Consider the following 19,914-nt stretch of genomic DNA (forward strand, 5'->3'; position numbering starts at 1 on the left):
CTCTCCCCTACTTACCGATGGACTAAGTGTAGCGGATGAACTGGAGCTTGGAAGCGATGCCATCTTTTGCTGACCAAATGATACATTTTCATTTGGTCTACACTGACCGAATCCAGAAATATTGCTAACTGAAGTGCCTTTCTGTTGGTGCCTAGGATTAATAGTCGACGACTGGAATGGTTTAGTTACAGCAATACTCCGATTCACCGTCTCATCTGGTTTCAAACTGTTTCCTAATCCACCAACCACAGGGGAGTGCAACCCCTGTTGTACTGTGGGCGCATGAGAGGAACAAGGCATCTTACTCGGTTCCTCTTGTTTTTTCTTCTCTTCCATTTTTAAGCGAAAAAGTCTCTGCTGTTCTCTCTGTCTTCTCAACCGCTCCAATTTCTGTTTCTCCTGAACTGTCATCGCATCGGCCGACTCGGATGCATCGGACGAGCTAGACGTTCTGGAGGAGTTGCCATCTTGCTTTGTATTTTTAGAATTCAAATTTGAGCTCCCAGGGGGCAAATTTGGTTTAGCGAATGCTGCATCCTGCCTTGGTTCTAATTTTGAAGAGTTGTTCATGAGCGATAAGTTTGTTCTCAGTACAGGCTTATTTGCTGTTGGGTCACTTCTCTGACCTTGCGACCTCTGACCTTGCAACCCTTTGCTTTCCCTCTTGTTCAATTGATTACTAGTAACTCCACCTTGTCTACCAGTATTGATTGAACCACCTTCCATTGCTCTAGTACAAGTCCTACCAGATACAGGCTCACTTCTTCCACTCTTTTTCACATCAACAACTTCTGCAACATCATCATCACTTGACGATGTCGAGCGCAGCACTCTCCTCCGACCCTGCCGTAAAATTCTTTCCGCTTTACTTGTAGTCGCCCTCTTTCGTGTCCTTCTTCCTGAGACAATGTTATCCACATCTATAGTGTTCTCGAGTAAACCATCCTCATGAAGACTTGTAGTCATGGCTACGACTTCACCATCATCATCATCTTCGCCGCCTTGCACTACAAAGCTGTCGTCATAGTAGGATTCGTCTTGCACAGGAACTTGGGAGAAGACGTCCATGTTGTGGTTGCGACCTCTGACCATCTTGAAACGGTTGTTCATTTCAGGACTGCGTACAGATCTCATGTAGATAGCGTGCATATCTATAAAAAAAAAAAAAAAAAAAGTAATTTGATGTGGAATTGTAACTCAACCATAGAGATTAGACCCAAGGAGTCACAACTCAAAATTGCCCCATACGTAATGCAATGGTAAAACCTACATATTGGTTTGTCATGCTTGGAAAGCAAAATAGTGTATCTCCAGCATTTCATGGAAAAATCTGATATCAAACAACAATTTGTGTCTGTTAAAAAGGGTGTATAGTGCTTTATGCACCATATCAGCAGTTTGCCAGGCACATGGCAATATAATCTGGAGGTACACTATTTTGCCTGTGGTGGACTTGAGCACATGGGGTGCTTATTACATTTAAATATAGCAGGGTGGGATTTAAGCAGTGGCCCAGTGACAGTATACTTTGTGTTGAGCCAGTAAATATTCAACAATGTTGACCCAGCGGGTGATGTTTTGAGACAAGGCTGTTTTGAAATACATTTTGAAGGACATTTTGGATAGTTTCTGGTCGCAATACCTCTGTGTAATTTATATTTTAGGTTTCTGATTCTTATCTATTCTTATTCTTGTGTCGCAAGTTGTAAATTGTTTATGGTGATTTTACTTCCAGCTCTTTGTGGGCTTTCAGGACGACCATGTACAGAGTGCCGAAAGAGGGGATTTGCAAACACGCCATGTTGGACATTTCATGTTGGACATTTTATGACTGCTCCTATAGAACACTAAATTTGTGCTGACTAAACAGAGCAACCTATCATAAATAATATTCCAAATGGAGCATTTTCTTGTCAATTATGCATGCCACCAATTCTACTGGCTAAAAATAAGAAGCCCAGTATAGGGAACAACGTGACCAAGAACATTGTGATTAAAATAGTAGATCACAGGAATATCTAATGAAGAGGGAAATGAATTTACTTGGTTGTCAGTTGCTTGATTGTGCTGTAGAAAATAGAAAATACAGAAAAAGCTTGGCCAGTAAATTTATTACTGGGCCACAGAAACCCAAGTCAGACCCTGCAATTTTAAGCATTTTCCACCCTGATGTGGCAGTGACGTCAAAGCTGTTTCACGCATGCACCTATGCGCCATCTTTAAGCGTGTGTATGTGTACACCAGCGCTTGAAGCAAACACTAGCGATTTGTGGGTGTGCCAATGAAATGCGCACTGACGTCACTGCCACATCCGGGTGAAAATGCCCATACCTGACTGATTCACCATCTGTGATTGTTGTGAGGCGATAAACCCATCCAAGGAGTTGTCCAGATCACTACCACTCTCATCAGAGGAGCACTCGTCATTGTCCGACACCTCTGCATCCTCATCAAGAAAACCTCGCACCATCTCTGAGTTGATATCCATGTTGGCATGTCTTGATTTCTGAAGAGTGAAAAAAAACAATGACTAAACAATTACCTTCCATTTAATCTTTTACTTTGCTCGCATTCCCATGACATCCGGAATATTAAATTAAGTTGATGAATCTCAAACTGACATCTGTCAAAGTTGTTAAAACAACTTTGGTTAGAGGGGTGACTTTTCACATGTTTGTGTGTCTTGCATGGTCACAAGCCTCACCATCTTTTCACAACTTGAACTCTTGCTTTTCCATCTACATCTCTGTACATATAAAATATGGTTCCTACTGACATTTAAAATTCCATACAGATACTACAGGATAATAATGATTTATCAATCGCCTCACGTTGGAACAACCTCAGGGTATTTACACTCGGCCCCAAACCTTGCTTCCCACTTTTAGCCAACCTTTCTCAGGGACGGATTAACCATAGGGCACAGTGGGCCCAAGTCATGATCTAGGGGGACAAAAGGGTAAAAAAATAATTAAAAAAGGAAGAGGAAGTTGGAGTAAGTTGGAATGTGCATCTTCCTTTAGCCTGGTTTTACGCAACTGTCGTTATTTTGCCGCATTCCAACTTTTCATGCACTTCATGTGCCTCTGTCCTGGTAAAGCCATCTGAAGATACTCAAGCAATTCGAAACAAGAATTCTTGAAAAAAGTTAGGTTACAGTTGTGGGGGTGGGGTGTAACACTTCGATTCAAGGAGATAGGGAGCCATTCATGTTGCTGTGCCCAGAAAAGGTAAATCCAACCCTGACCTTGTTTCCCACTTTTATTTAAAACACTGGTGGATTTTCAAAGACCTTTGAAATTTTAATCAACTTCATCAAATTACAAAACTTTTGACCATTCTCTGGAATTTCCATGATGCATATTAAAATTCAATAACTTTTCCATGATGTTTGTTAATTTTGAAAATTCCTTGACTTTTCCTTGACTCAATGGACACCCTGATAAAACAACATACCTTTTTACCATTCTTCCTTGTCTGTTTCCTGGCTTTCCCATGGAATGTACCAGTTTCATCTGAGCTTGATGAACTCTTTTTGCCCAGTCTCTTTGTAAGTAGCTTGGTGAATGATTCCTCTAAAACAATCAAAATAAGACTTAATTTAAAGGATGGTACAATCAACAGCCTCATCTCCACATTTTTCCATCAAAATTGACACTGTATGTTTTGTTTGCATTTCATGAGCCAAAATGTGTCTAAAGTGGGATAAATAAGTGGGTTTAATAACTCTCTTGTAAGGAGTCATGACCCAAGACTTGACTTTTCCAAAATGATAATTATGACAAGACCTTTTAATTTTCACTCATAGCGACAAAAGTATTTTGACTCGACACAAGATATTGTTAAAAATCAATCAACCAGAAATTGACATGACTCGTTACGATTCCACTTGTACCTTCTATATAACTGCACATTTTTGGCTCTTGCTTCAAACGGTATAGGGGTACTGGCATGAGAAGTGTGATCTTTGTATGGTGGTTGGTTTGCCCCCAAGAAAAATTCAACCCCCTTCGCCCCTAAAACCAATCAACCCATAAAAAACCCAAAAATTTCAAACCCCTAATACCCCAATAGTGTAAAATTGCATACCTTTATTTTGGGCAAAAATGGTGTAAAATTGAAAATCGGCCTGGTAAACACACAATATAACCTTAATTTAGGATTAAAATAGCGTGCAATTGAAAAAATAGATTTTTACAAAGACCACACTAATAGGCTTAGGAACCTGGGGGTTGCGGGGGTTTCCTAGACCACAATTTTCACATCTAATGTTTCAAGACTGAATTGGCTTTAATTATTAGATGGTCTATGCTTTAAGACTTCAGCATCATACATTGTACCTTGAAAGTCGTCATCATCGTCATCTAACAGAGCTCTTGGTATCACAGGTCTGCTGGAGGATTTCTTGGGGCGACGGATAAGGGGAGACTCTGCATCCTCATCACTGCTGATATTGAGAACCTGTAAAATACAATACATGACGTCTATTAAAATACCTGAGTGGAAAAAAGACTGAAAATGCTATATCCTACAATGTATGTCATAATTTAGAACAGTGTGGCCCAGCATTGAACGTCTCTCCAGTGCAAGTTGTTAAAGATTGCAAAGTTGCAAAGATTATTATCCACTCTCCAGGTCCACTCTATCTATTACTATATTTGTATTATAGAGCAGATGTAGAAGATGATAAAGACCTTGCAGGCAGTTCCAATCAGGGTAATGTCACAAATGAGCCCAGAAGTTGGCAAATGTGATTTTGAGCTCCAGTGCAAAATACGAAGGGCAGTTAGTATGTAATGAGAGTTGACTGATAACCCTGTATGAATTATTTTCATGGCATTTCTCTGTGATCACATAAACACTGTACCTTTGTCTTTCAAACAACACACACACTTGATTACATAACAGCATTGGCATAAAATCAATAGACTGCCAAATCACACACACACAAAATTATGCACTCATTATCAGCTTACCTTTTTGGTAGCACCACTATGTGAATTCAGTCTATCCTCTACTCTCTTCAGTAGACCACTGGGAGACTTGACAACTTGTGACAACGGCGACTGCAGCGCCCTCGCCTTCCTCCTCTTACGCACACCTGGCACTATGTCATCCTCATCACTGTCAGAATCTAATGCATCTACATCAATCGCTGGTGGGGACGATTTGAGAGTCGTTCTTCTTTTTGATAATTCTGGTGACTCTACCGTACAAGATTTCTTTGCAAAATTTGTGCCCTCTTCAGACAACAAAAGCATTGAAGTTGAATTCCTAGGAAATGCCTGATCACAAGTTGTCAAAGAGGTTATACCAATATTTGTGGAATGCACTGCATCGCTGCCTTCAGATTCATTCCTTGATGACTTTTCTGAAGATGTTCGGTCAGAATTCACCCCTGTATTGCACTGAATATTCTTTCGAGAGGCAGTAGATAGTCTTGAGAGCCTGCTCAATTTTCTTGGAGGTTTCCCGGGGGTTTTGAAGGTAGGCGTAGTTGGAGATGGAAGCGCAGTTGACTTCTTCCGCTTCCGGAAGGCAGGAACAAGATCATCATCACTGTCTGAGTCAGTTTTCTTTGGTGTTACTGAAAACAGAATTTTATTAGAAAAAAATTTGTAAGCAAAAAAACATTTTGTTTGTAACTGAAATGTGCTATTCCAGTTGAAATTCACACCCCCTATGGAAGACATGACCTTAATCTCCCACACAGGGAGTATAGATTTCAAATGGAGTCATCCATTCAGGTAATCCCATTTGAAATTCACACACACCCTGTGTGGAAGATTAAGGTCATGTAAAAGTTAAATGTGACTTTGTCTCCTTCAAAAGATAAAGTACAAGGTAGACAATAAAAAAATTTTAATAATGGTCTAGCTACTCAATCAAATTTCGTAACACAATTGTAACAAGATTGAAATCAACGGGAAAAACACACTTATGTAGACTGGGTCTCAATCTCTAAATTTGCCTTCATGTTCTTTAATAAATCGACGCACTTACCATAATTGTGATCCAAGCACTTGATATTTATTTGTGGAATAAATCAACACTACCAAGAGTCTTGTCATCAATTTACACATTTTTACAACATATTCTTGAAAATTTCAGACTCAAGCTGGTTTTCCATAACTCACTAAATTTTGCCAAACTCGTTTGTGGTCAAACGGCCATCATCCACCAGATTGATCAGACACCAAATAATGGAAAATTTTATATGAAATTAAGTTTCCAAAGACATCAATATCAAAAATTTAAGTCAATTTGTAGAGGGTGCATTTTAAACTTCAATTGTTTGATACTGATTTGACATGCAATGACTCCAATATATAGAGCAAAAACTATTAGCTGTTACCTCACAAAAAACGTAAGTCCAGTAGATCAGATTATAACTCTAATTTCATAGTTATTAATACCTGGATGAATGATAATCTTCACAATCGTGTTACCTATCCAAAGCAAATAATTGAGTAACAAGAGGGTAACGGTCAGTTTTGGAAAAATGCTGTTTGGTGTCAACATAATGTGACCTGCTATCACAAAATGAACATAAAGTTGACAAAATAACTTTTCAAGATATTCCAGATTTGAAATCCTTATTCTATACCCGTAAAAAATCATACCAAACATTACTATGGCTCCTTGCTTTGGTCAATATTTCCTCCAGAATTACTTTGGTTTCCTATTGAATTTTTTTCATTTCGTTTAATGGACTTTAGTGCTGTGGTGAATTTATGCTCATTTTATGGGAGCAGGTCATATAGGCCCTGCTGCAAAGTTAATCAAAGCATACCTTTTAATGTAAGACTTGTATTTTTCAGATCCTCCGCTACTTGGAAGTCATTGTCATCATCATCAAAGTCATCTACTCCATCCATGATTTCCGCCAAGGTACGTAGACTCATATCAATCTTCTCTTCTTCAACATGTTTTTCTTCATCAGACTGATCTATTTCCAATTCCGTTCATGATGTCCTCCAGACAGCAGAGCCGACCTTCTTCTCTTTGATGCATTGTCTTGCATACCACAAGGTGCAGTGGGGATGAGCTTTTTCTTTTCTCACCTACAGAAGGCACACTCTCCTGTATCCCTGAGGTTGCTAAAGGAGACCAGCTTTTCCTTTTCCCACCCACAGAGGGCACAATCTCCTGTTTTCCTGAGGATGCTGCTGGAGACCAGCTTTTTCTTTTCCCACTTACAGAGGGTGCACTCTCCTGTATTCTTGATGTTGGCAATGGAGACCAACTTCTTCTTTTCCCACCCACAGAGGGTGCACTTTCCTGCATACCAGAGAGTGCTGATGGGGACCAGGTTTTTCTTTTGCCACACACAGAGGTAGCACTCTCATTATTAGCAAATGTCTTTGGAGATTTTCTAGTTTGATTTCCAACATTAAAATTCTCATTTTGGTGTTTGCTAAATGATGTTTCCGACTTGAATAAGGGACGTTTCCTGCAAAATGTGCTATTTTGATGACTGGCATTACTGCCAGAGTCATACTTGGGCTCCTCTATACCTGATACAGCAGAGAAATTGTCCAAATCAGTGACATTTGGTTGAGGTCTGTTTTGATTTCCAGGCTTTGAGGAAATTGGTGACATAAAATCTGCTCCTACAGATGTAAATTTGTTTGTAAACCTGTTGACATGACTGCCTTGTAGTGGAGTTGATGATGATGGCCTATCTTCAAGTTCATGTAAGGCAGAAGTGCTGAATGTTCTTGACGTGGTAAGATTCATAGAATCTTTAGGACGTTGACTTAAAAATTCTTGTTGCCGTACAGCGGTAGGAGATGGTGGCACAATGTCCATTGCTTCGAGCTCACTTTCATCCAGATTGTCAAAATCAAAATCAAGATCAAACTGTGGCTCAAGATCGAACCCAAGATCAAACTGAGGAACCAGCTCTTCCTCCTCATCTTCGCCCTGTTTTGAAAAGCCAGTAGTTGCAGCTGGTTTTTCATTACCGTTTCCAGATGGCATCTCATTTGTTTGCTTAGAATGTACTTCAGTGTTTCTAGAAAGTACTTCATTGGTGTTTCTAGAATGTATTTCATTGGTGTTTCTAGAATGCATTTCATTGGTATTTCTAGAATGTACTTCATTTGTGTTTCTAGAATGCATTTCATTTGTATTTCTGCAAAGTGCTTCATTGGCGATTCTAGAATGTATTTCATTAGTGTTTCTAGAACGTTCTTCTTTGGTATTTCTAGAATGCATTTCATTGGCGTTTCTAGAATGTATTTGATTACATTCTTGTTGTTTAGACTGAGCAACTTGATGACATTTCTCCAACACTCTACCATTTTTACTGTTACTTGAAACAGACTGGTGAGCAACATTTTCAGCTATACTTCCAGCAGGTTTCACAATTCCAATTTTGTCCAATCCGCAATCTGACCAGTTTGATTTCACCATTGAAAGTTCCTCATCACCTATTGCAATGCTTTTGTTAGGTGTTGACATCCTACTTTCAAATAACTTGCTCTGTATTCCCACCTTACCATCTCCTTTGGTTGAGATATTAGGAGTGGAAAATTTCTCATCGCCATGAACCATGCTATCTTCTTCCTTGTTAGAAAAACTCCCTGATGTAGTATTGATCTTTCCGGTGACTGTTTTATTGCACATTTTTGGGGTTTGAAAGTCAAAAGGAGCTGGATCAAAAGTACAGTCCACTGTGTCTGAGAACAGGTTGGATACTTCTTTGGTTACTAGGTTGACATCCTGAGCACACTTATCCTTATTAACAGATTTCAACCTACTGGAAGAACTATCCTTACTGTCACATAACAAGTTCCCCTTGGAAGAAGTACAATCAGCAGGAAGACTAACACCGATCTTGGAGTCCTCCGTAGCAGGAGGTTCTTCTACAGGTTCTTCAAGGCATTCAAAGTCGTCAAGTAGATCATCGCCAAGTGTGAAACTGACATTCAGTTCCTCATGATCTTTTTCGGCATCTATAGTTTGTTTACTTATAACTTCTCCAGTCTCTACTACATTCACTTGATCTTTAGCAGCTGCATCTGGATCTCTACTTTGTTCAACTGGACTTGAATCAATTGAGCTTTTCTTCTTTGGATTTACATTTGTATCACTTTCCGTCATCACCATGTCTTTATCCGGTTTGGATATCTCGCCTGGACTGAACGTGCTACTTCCACGTTTACTTGTTTTGAGTCTATGCTTATTGGACTCCTTATCCGAGTCTCTGTGTTTAAGTTCATTATCATCACACTTATTTAGAATATCTTCATTCAGTAACTGAAGTACATTGTCATCTTCTACCTTGTTCTCAGTCATTTCAACTTCCCTTGTTGAAGGTTCTCCTACTTTTTTCGCTCTAAATACCGGTGCAGCTAGGAAGTCAACTTCAGGCGTTGTATTCAGCGAAAAATTCAAATCGTCTAGTAGGTCTAGCGATGATACCGAAGGTGGCGGTGGAGGAATAGTGGTTCTTACAGACATGCCACATTCCTGATTAACCACAGGTAGCGACTGCCTATCACGCTTTGTTGAAGTGGGTATCTGAGAGCAATTTGGGAAAAAGTTTGACAAATTTGCTGTGAGACTTAATTTGCTCCCATCTATGTTGCTCCTATCTAAGTTGCTCCCATTTAAGTTGCTCCCAAGTGATGCATTGGATATCTGGCAATTGTCATCTCCTTTTTGGACAGGAGATTCAGATTCATATGAGCTTGAAGGAACTGTGTCATCGCCGGTATCCATGGGTTCTACAAGTTCATCTTCGTCTTCCGATTTTCCAACATTAGCAGTATCCTCACTTTGCTTAAGTATTGAAAGAACTTTCTGCACCGGACTTTTGTTGATTTTCTTTCTCGTGTGTGGATTATCTTCAAAGTCATCGCCATCCGAACTCTCGATCGCCATCGGTTTCGGTCTTGTCTTCTTCACCTTGCTCATTTTAGATTTGATCTTGTCTTTGCTAGACTCAATTTTATCATCACGCTTTCCACACGGTTTGTCACTAGTTCTTTCTTCACTTACATCATCTTTAGAATTTAAATCATCTTTCGCTTCCAAATTGGAATATTTTTTCCTCCTCTCATCCTTACTATGCACAGAGTTGGTAGAGTTTACTTGTTTTTCTGACTTTGCATCACTTCGCTTTGATTTACCAGCAACAGACTTCCCTTCATTAAATACCGGTGATGGTGGACCTTCACCATTCCCATGCAAATCCACATTGGGCAAATCTTCATCGCTACTATTCTTCTCGTCATCTGAGAATACTTCAAGAGGTGTCCTCTTTCTTCTTCTGCGTCCCTTCCCAGCAGTATCCTTCTTCTGGTCTTTTCCAGGATCTTGTACAATCGCTATATCATCGTCATTACTATCACTCTCATCAATGTGAGGCAGCTTTCTCTGCAAATCGCCTGATTTTGTACAAAATCTGAAAAATTGAAATGAAAACATTCATGAAATACAAAGGGAGAATTTTAAATATTACCTTATATATAGAGGGCTATCCAGTAAAATTACAAGGGCTCAGTGCCACATTGCCAAATCGCTATTTTCTGCAAAAATTAGAATTTGGTATCAACATTTTCAGAAAATAATGGCCTTTAATAACTACAAATGCAAATGTCCAGTCCAACCCAATACAGGCATGAAAATACTTTTTAATGAAAAAACAGACAAATTCTTTTACGAAAGTGTTTAATATATGGCCAAAAACAGACTAAAAACAAATAATCAAATCAAATCAAATCGAATTTATTTATTTACATATACATATATAAAAGGTGTAAATTCGGGCAACAAAAAAACCCCAGGAATTCCTGTTTAAACAGGATAATTCTTCTGCCCGCCAATGAAGCCACACACCCCAGTGAAACATAGCCTTATAAACAAATGCCTATGAGAGCAGAAATCTTTGAAAACAATTTTCTCAAAATGGGGATGACCTATTGTTACACTGAGCCCTCAATTAGTCGTTTAAAATATCAATGTCAAATAACATTTTACTCTGTTGATGGACAAAAATATGCCAAAATCTCAATAGAGACTGGAATATGATTCAAGAGTTCATTGTCATATTGCTGAAAAGGACCAATCACCAAATACACTTCTATTGGCAATCTGTGTACACAACGTTATCAAAATGCATAAAGAGACCATTTTGTTCATGATAATGTATCTTAGTAATAATGTTGGCCGATACCGATCTGTGAATCGGAGATCGGTGCCGATATGGACTGCATCGGCCTTGAATCTGAATCGGCAGATGAGCTATCAGCTGCCGATCTAGCTTACCGATCTCTGAACTTGACAGTAATAAAAGTACACAACAATTCTTTAAGCTTACCATTACTTTCTTATGTAACATTACTACTATTTAATGCCAATATATTTCCAAAAAACGTTGTTACCACCGCAAGAATCATGTCGTATTGTCGTTTCATACTGTATTTTATGTATGTATCCACCCTTTGATAGACCGAATTAAAATGTAAACAAACAATCATGTGTCTCACTGTCTTGTGCTTGCGCTTTTGTCGTCATGACTTGTTGCTGTTTGACATCTGTAACCTTTTGCACATACCGCAAACCTTGCTGTTGTATTTATCAATTGAACTTGCACGCTCGCGGGCAAAGACTAATATTTTCCAAAAATAAAGCCTGCCATCATTCGGCCGAAGGGATCTGTGAATTGCCCAATATACCTACCCCCTCCAGTAACATACGGGGAATTCCATTAGCTCTTAAGTCATAACTGAGCATGCGCGATCATTCATTTATAGACGGTCGCCACATTGTCAATATTAAAACTAGTGGCATAGAACTACGAAACCGTACGATGGTACATCATTTAATGGATTAATGATTAAACTTCCGACAATCGGAGGCACTGAGTGAGTAACGCTGGGACTTGAGGTGTAAAATGGTATTTTATTTGGGTTGATATTGACATGAAAAACCTCTAAAAACGGTCATCATATTACATAGTTACAGGTTTGGGGAATTAAGCTTTGACCGTTAACATTACTGGGGCCCGACTTGAATGAACTTGTACTGGTTGTAAAATAACATTTAAGGAATCTGAATCGGGATCGGATCGGCCCGATCTGCTAATTTTCAGATCGGAGATCGTCAGATCCGATCTTGGGTTGGATCGGCCAACACTACTTAGTAATTACAACAAATATGTTGAATTGATCAAATGAGGCCAACATTTGTTTGGTTGTCCTGCGCCAATCCTTAATTTTGAACATCTAAAATAGTTTTTACTGTACCTACCCTAATTGCTTTCTTTCAAAATTTTTGACATCTTGAAAAGTTTTTTAAACAGTTTCTTCAAAATTCAAAATTGTTCTTTAACAGTGATGCAGTAGAGAAATATCAAAATTCAACGTATTAAATTGCCTATTTATATTTTTTTTTATTCAGCTTAATTAGGCCTATACATGTTTTGGCTATGACCTTTGAAAACAAAACATTGACAAGATTAAATATTTCATTCATTCCCAAAAAAAAAAAAAAAAAGGATTAGTACTGGGCTTTGTTTAACATAATAAAACAGAATAATTCCTTGATCCCAAGAAATAAGTGCTGTAATTTTTTGGAATTAAAGTTTTTGTCAGAGAAGAACGGCATTTGTTTACATTTTGAGAGCGTGCAGAGAGCGTAAACAAGGAAGTGGGGTTCTGATTGGCTGAATCAATCATCTGACAATCACAGCAACAGACCAATAATGTGATTGGCCAATTGTGTGTGAAATGGTTGGTCGGTGCAGATCAGCGCCCTTGAAGTGAACACAAAGCTCTGCGTATGTCGCTCATTAACAGGGCGCTCGCGTCAATCTGAGCAAGGGAGTGCCGTTCTTCTCTGAAACCCAGTGTAGGAGTGGTTCTGCTCTTTTCTAGAATCATGACTACAAACCTTCTGATTCCAGTCTCTTCATGTTTCTTCCTTGGTTTAATAATATCTTCCTCGTCAAGATATGTTTGCATCTCTAGCCCATATGGATCATCATCATCTGGTATCTGACCCTGGAGTTCTATAAACTGCATCAGCTCTACAAAGTTCTTAGTCCGGTCTGAGTGATCTACGTTGATGGTTGGCTGACGTTTATCCTGCCATAGGGACCACTGGTTCAGGGACAGGGATGGCAGGTCTTCATTTTTAGACTAGATGAAAGAAAAAATAAACAAAACAATTATTCTGTATGATGCACTTATTTCTAAAATCTAATGCACATATCATATAAGTTCCTTCACTATAAGATGGCACATGACCTTTGGAAAAGTACACAGGACCCCAGGGGAGACAAAGATCAAATGGTACACAAAACTTTCGGAAAATGTCTGGTACCTACCAGACATTTTCCGAAAGTTTTGTATACCATTTGATCTTTGAACATTTCCTTTTCTGAAACAACATTGTTGACATTTAAGTGAAAACAGAACTGGGTTGTGTGACATCTTTTACTGAATAGACTATAGGAAGAAGTCGCAACGTGTGTAGCAGTATGATGCATCTATTACATTTTTGCTTCCATAACTAGCGGGATAGGGACTCTTAATAAACTCAACCAATTTATTCCGGAAAGACTATTGTATCCTTTATATTGCACTTTCTTTAATGTGGCTGTGCACTCTAGACATTGTTTCTTTCAAGGAATTGAACTTTTTGATATGTATGTACTTTGTAAAGTTTCTTACAAGCAAAGACAATCCAGATTTGTTAACCCCAACTGCATTTTTTATGGATTTTATTGAACAATTTCACTTGTATTCGCAAGTTAAAACGAAAGAAAGTTGAATTATGCTTGCATAAATTACAAGAGCGTGTGCCAATCACACAAAATGCAGAGCATCCCCATTGCTGTATCCCACACTATCAATCCACGATGTTACAAGTCTAAATTTAGAAGCTGAAGGGAACTATAACTCCTAAAAAATAGTACTCAAAAACAAAAGCGACATAATTAAATATAATTCTGCAAATAGAAAAACACTTTCAGTACATTCACAAGTCCAGACACAAAAATCATTAAACAAATAATACCTTTTGAGTTGTTGTAGAACCTTTCAAGGTGACAAAATGGCCGCCTTCTGGAATTCTGGGTACAGTATCCGCCTCTTGTCCATGCATTTGATACAGAGTACCCCACTGTGCCAGCTCCTCTGATGTAAGGAAACAGCGGTCTGCAGGTTTGCCTGATAAGAAAGCACAACAATGGTGGTGGTACATGTTTAACAACAGCAGCACTTTCTTTCATTGTCAAACACCACACAGCTATTCAAGATCAGTGACCCAATTGACAGGCTCCCCCCAACGCCAACCCTACATGTACATAGCGACTGAATCAGTCACCCAAATGCGGCCACATTTCTACAAATGCAATCATGATTCCACATGCACTCGTCATGTGCGACCTAAACAATTGCTAGTCACCAAGCAATACTACTCTGATCATTATGAAAGCTTAAATACAACATACAAATCTGTATTTGACCAATTTTGAGTAAGCTCAAAAATTAAGAAAAACAATAACGATATACACAAAATTTGTTCCAAGTATCCAATTCCGTGAAGCATACTACATGATTACAATGTACATATCACCTGTTCGTACATTACGGGATCACGTACGTGAACAATATACATGACATGATTAAGGTCATGACTTGCCATAAGGGATGTGGGGATTTCAACTGGAATAGCCCAACATAAAGATCTGAACCTGGGATGGTCACATTAATTTTTTTTTAATGTAGATATTTATATAGCACTTTATGCCGTTAACAGCCTCAAAGCACTTTACATTTATTCCGCCATTATTAGAATATGTCGGAACCACGTTTGCAGCCTACAATTGGCGCAGGGTTCACCAGTACAACGACTGTGACTACCCCTAACAGCTTCCCATTACACCTGGGTGGAGTGAGGCAAGCGAGGCAAAGCGCCTTGCCCAAGGGCGCAACACGGTGGTGGGACGGGAACTCGAACCAACACACGTCGAGCAAGCTCTCAGATTATGAGTCCAAGGCCGTAACCACTGAGCCATCGTGTCCTCCTACTAGTCCAACACTCTAAAAAACTCACTTGGCTTGACAAAATTCAAAATGCCTCCACTGCTCTGCTTCCGCCCACCACCACCGCCACTCCCTTTCCTGTCTTTCTTCTGGTTGGATTTTGACTTGAAAGCTGTCACAGAGATGAACATCTTGTGTGGTGTTGGATGCAATCCTTTGGGGACCATTCTCGGACTGTTTGTGTAGAGTTGTAGAGATTTAGAGTTGCCTTGTAGAGCTCTGTGTATGCTCCGTTTGTTGTACTGGCTTTTATCATAGACCTGAAATGGAAATTATTGAAATATTGAATGTGGTTTTGGCATCATGGTCAACACAGTGTTTACTCAGAGGCTGCAAGTCGCGATTTTGGCTCACTGAAAACTAGATTTAGCGCTCGGAAGAATTTGTAATAATTCTGTATTACAATTAGTCAATTTGAGAAATTCTTGGGACAAAATACATCATTTGGCAAACAAAATTTCCAGAGAGAGCAAAAACTGACGGCCTGGGTTGCTACATCTGCAATTTGGTAGCCCAATTAGGTTACTATCCTCCTGCAACTTGAAAACTAGTCATCACAATTTTTCAACTATTGGCCTATTTTTGAATCTGAGTGGGAAATTGCTAATTTTAGTCAAGATTTTTTGAAAAAAATGAACTAAAAATAATACAACTTTTGTACAACTGGTAGCAAGTTGACACTGGACATAGTATAGCAATTTCTGATCGATGAATCTGCCAGTCGCTTTTCAAATATTTTATAATTTTCTGTGAATTTGATGCAGAAATAAGCTACAAAACAAAACGCTGAACTCAGCCAAACTTTTTTCACCTGGCTTTTCGGATAGAGCAAGCAGTGTAAATGCCAATTAGATTTCCCAAAACGCTACAATTGCAAATTTATAGTATTGGCCTATTCCAGTTGAAATCCATACACCCCCTGTGGAAGACATGTTCTTAATCTTCCACACAGGGGTGTGAATTTCAAATGGAATTACCTGAATGGGTGACTTCTTTTGAAATCTACACCCCTATGTGGGAGATTAAGATCATGTCTTCCATAGGGGGTGTATGGATTTCAACTGGAATACCTCATGCCACTGAGAATTTACTTTAAATGATTAATAACTTACTGCAGCTTCCTTTCCTTCCGTCACCAGCATGACGATCCGTCCTCGTCTCTTGCGTCCTGTACGACCCATTCTCTGGACCAATCGGATGGGACTTTTGTGCGCATCGTAGCAAACGATAAGATCTACATCACCGATGTCCAAACCTTCCTCACCGACGCACGTTGAAACAAGTGTGTTGTAACCACCCTCGCGGAACTCTCGCACTACCTGTGATGGCGGAATTAGAGCCCAAATCAGGAAATAAGCATTAACTCGACTGTGGAGTATCTATCATTCTTATTCAGTGGAAGTGCTCTAGTTCATAGACAACTTGTTTCTTTGTGAGAGTGAGAGTGATTTTATTGGTTTTGAAGATGTTGTTTAGTTTATCATAAGCCGAGATAGTTTTTGATGTCTGATTCTGTATCCAGCAGTGTTACAAGATATTTACATTTTTTTTTTCAGTTTTCATCTCCATTTCTTATTATTTTGAAATCTTCTGTTTTCTGATCATTAAAATGCAGGTTATATTTTAACAGGTGTGTTAGGATGGTCTTTTTGATATTATTAATTTTATGTTCAGCTGTTCCGGCCCAGCTTATGTCATTAGTGTATTGCTGGATTACTTCAAAGGAGATGTCATTTTAGGTTGCGAATCCATGATCTCCAAGATGATTTGGCAGGAGTTCTGCTATCTGTGACAGTGCGCAATTATTATTGTCTAATCGTGCATGTATATCGCTGTGGCAAAACACAGATTCTCCCAAGACCTACCAATACCCTTAACCCTATTTGAGCACTACCGACTGAATTATCAGCGTCTAAGAACTATTTTGATTGGTTACAAGGAGGGCTATATCATGTATTGAGCCAATCAGAGATATGGTAAGAATGGACAGTAGGGTTGAAGGCGATTAGGCTAAAAGAAATCCAAAAGCTAAATTTTGATTGGTTATACTCAGATTATTGTATCATGTAATTAACCAATCAGGGGCTCTGTAACTGATATATCATGTAATTAAACAATCAGGAACTCTGTAAGATAATTATATCATGTAATTAACCAATCGGAGACTCTGTAAGATCTTACCCTCAGTTGCTCCTTCTGTGTGATCCCTTTGGAACTCTTTCCAGCCGATGACTGCCCGATGAAGCTCATGCATCTTATGAGAGGTCGATGACGGTTAAGCATGTCAGCAATCTCCTGTGTACTGTCCCTGTACTGAGCAAAGATCATCACTCTTGTCTTGTCTACTACTCCCACTGATGAGGTGCTTGCTTTGCTTGTTGTAGCTTGATTCACATCAGATTGAGGATCTATGTGGGGAGGTAAGAAAAATATACAAGGGTCATTGCATGTATGTATAGTGGGAATTCCAATTGAATGAACGCAGCTTTCAATAGCGTGATTTAATTTTTATGCGACACTGCGCGATATACGCCAGCGTGCAGCGACTGTGCGTGAGTAACGCTGGAAGTGAATCAACCATGCCAACGCACTCGTGATTGGTTAGCATTGTATCCAAGGTTGTGCGTTCGGGTTGTAGTTTGAAATACGCGATTTAAGATCGCGGTTGGATCGAGTGCAGCTGTTGAAAGCTGTGTTCATTCAATTGGAATTCTTACTATAGTTTCTCCAATTTCGCCCACCGCAGACACTCAAAACTAGGGAGTTTCTGCGACGGGCGCAAAACTATGATTTTTTTAGTTTTTAAAGCATGAAACTAATATTATTATTACTTTACTTATTCAAAGTATAGACGAATTCAACGAGCCAAGTCATGGTCAGGATTTGGTCGGCCATATTTGGTTCCCCGCATGCACCAAACAGGTGTTGTGAGTGCCCAATTGGGTGGATTAAACCCGCTTAAAATTCGATGTTAGATTCTTTTGTGTTGTAAACTGTCATCATTCTTTTGTCTATGTGTAACACGGGTGATAGAATGCAGTTTATAATACCCTTCAAGGCCGCATCATCTCACAGTTTAGGTGAGATAGTTGGGTCCCCGTCGCGGCTAATGGCTGCCATTGAGGAGTAGGAATGCGCAAAATTGGATTCGTCTAATAAGGGATAAATTTACAGAAGTAACCAAGTGTTAACATTTTTTGCAAAAGATTAATATTTTCTGCACATACATCACCAACGCATACATAACACAGAGAGACATCAGAGCTTGTTTCATAGTCCCCTTTCCAAAGTTTGTTTGAGGGGACAATAAAAACTAAGGATTGGCTCTTACACAATATTGGTGCCATGTTTTAATGGGATCAAGTGTCATAAAATGCAAGATAAAAGTAGACAACCAAGGTAGTGCAGTGTAAATTGGGCAATCCCATTTTGAAATTCATAATATGTGATGCGATAAAGCAAAATCAGTCGGAACTTGGAAAACATTTACAAAGCTGCATTTTGCAGAAAACCCCATTGAAATTGAACAACCAGTTCCAAAGATATGAGCAATTAAAGACTTTGCAAAACAAGAGGAAGCAAAAGAAAACATTTCCTTTGTGTGGCTATATCTCAAAATCGATATAACCGAGTGTCGACTTATTTTGCTTGATCGCATCACATATATGTTTTCAATGGAAGACATGACCTTAATCTCCCACACAGCAGGGCCGTAGCAAGGTTGAAAAAATGTGGGGCGGCCATCACAAATGTGGGGCGGCCAAATTACAAATATATGCCCAAATTGAAATAAAGATATAAAGAAAAACATAACAAATTTCTCAAAAAGTGGGGCGGCCATGGCATCCCCGGCCGCCCCGCTTGCTACGGCCCTGCCACACAGGGTGTGTGGATTTCAAATGGAGTCACCCATTCAGATAACCCTATTTGAAATTCACACTCCCTATGTGAAAGATTAAGGTCATGGCTGCCATAGGGTGTGTATGGATTTGAACTGGAAGTCTATGCCACTCACCGGTCTTAAAATTCTTGAAATGTTCCACAACCACATCCTGCAGCTTGGCCAACTTCGGATGACTCATCACAAATGGAGGCAGTTGAGTGGGCGCCTTCTGTGTGGATTTCCCGGCGATGTGAACAACCGGCTTGAGTTCAAATTACCGCTACTATTATTCATACTGGTATTGCCACCACTGCCTGCAGGAAATTTATCACTCAGAAGTTCCATGAGGTTACGGAAGTCCCCGTTTCGAAGCAGTTCTTGTTTGGTTCTTGAATATCCCTTGGCGTTGTCTATGGTTGATTGTAAGAAGTTGTAGAGTGAACGCATTCCGTGTTGCATGAGAAGCTCGTAGCCATGGTAGAGGCTGAGACAGATGGCAAAGTCACCTTCAACTGCACCAGGATTCTGAAAGTTATGCACATGGGATGGATTATATGTTGCCATAAGATGGAAAAAAATTCTGGAGGCTAAAATGAACCTAAAATAGCACCGAAAACTTGGCACAAATTTGATGATATTGTGAAAATGTTTCGAATTTGTTTCGAAAATTTTTAGTCTTAAAATCAATCAATTTTAGCCCCAAAGCGGCCAATTTTGCATGATTTAAGCAAAAAGTAAAAAAAAAATATCCCAAATCGCAAAATCTGGGTCGGTCGGGCCTGTTAAACAGGGTTTTTTTTTTATTACCTAAGCATTAAAAAAATATATCTGAAGTCAAAATCATCAACAATAACATTGGAATCAGAGTTAAGTGTTTGAACGCATTTTTTACAAGATTGTAGCAATAACCCATGAGAAAACAAAATTAATCAGTAAATGTCAATGGGTGATTAGAAGCCACTCTAATGC

At 39.2% G+C, this 19,914-nt stretch overlaps 1 protein-coding gene across 1 annotated transcript in view; it reads right to left on the bottom strand.

Annotated features, from left to right (window-relative positions):
- LOC140137964 (uncharacterized) overlaps window positions 1-19,914 on the bottom strand; it is a 60,674-nt gene that overhangs the window by 22,514 nt on the left and 18,246 nt on the right. Inside the window, 14 exon segments of the mRNA XM_072159786.1 lie at window positions 16-1,151; window positions 2,332-2,506; window positions 3,457-3,575; window positions 4,341-4,461; window positions 4,977-5,587; window positions 6,794-6,936; window positions 6,938-10,414; window positions 12,904-13,151; window positions 14,032-14,183; window positions 15,073-15,322; window positions 16,175-16,381; window positions 17,244-17,470; window positions 19,078-19,162; window positions 19,165-19,470. Coding sequence (XP_072015887.1) covers window positions 16-1,151; window positions 2,332-2,506; window positions 3,457-3,575; window positions 4,341-4,461; window positions 4,977-5,587; window positions 6,794-6,936; window positions 6,938-10,414; window positions 12,904-13,151; window positions 14,032-14,183; window positions 15,073-15,322; window positions 16,175-16,381; window positions 17,244-17,470; window positions 19,078-19,162; window positions 19,165-19,470 — 7,257 coding nt within the window.

Source organism: Amphiura filiformis, chromosome 2 (assembly GCF_039555335.1).
Source record: "Amphiura filiformis chromosome 2, Afil_fr2py, whole genome shotgun sequence".
Taxonomy (NCBI): Eukaryota; Metazoa; Echinodermata; class Ophiuroidea; order Amphilepidida; family Amphiuridae; genus Amphiura; species Amphiura filiformis.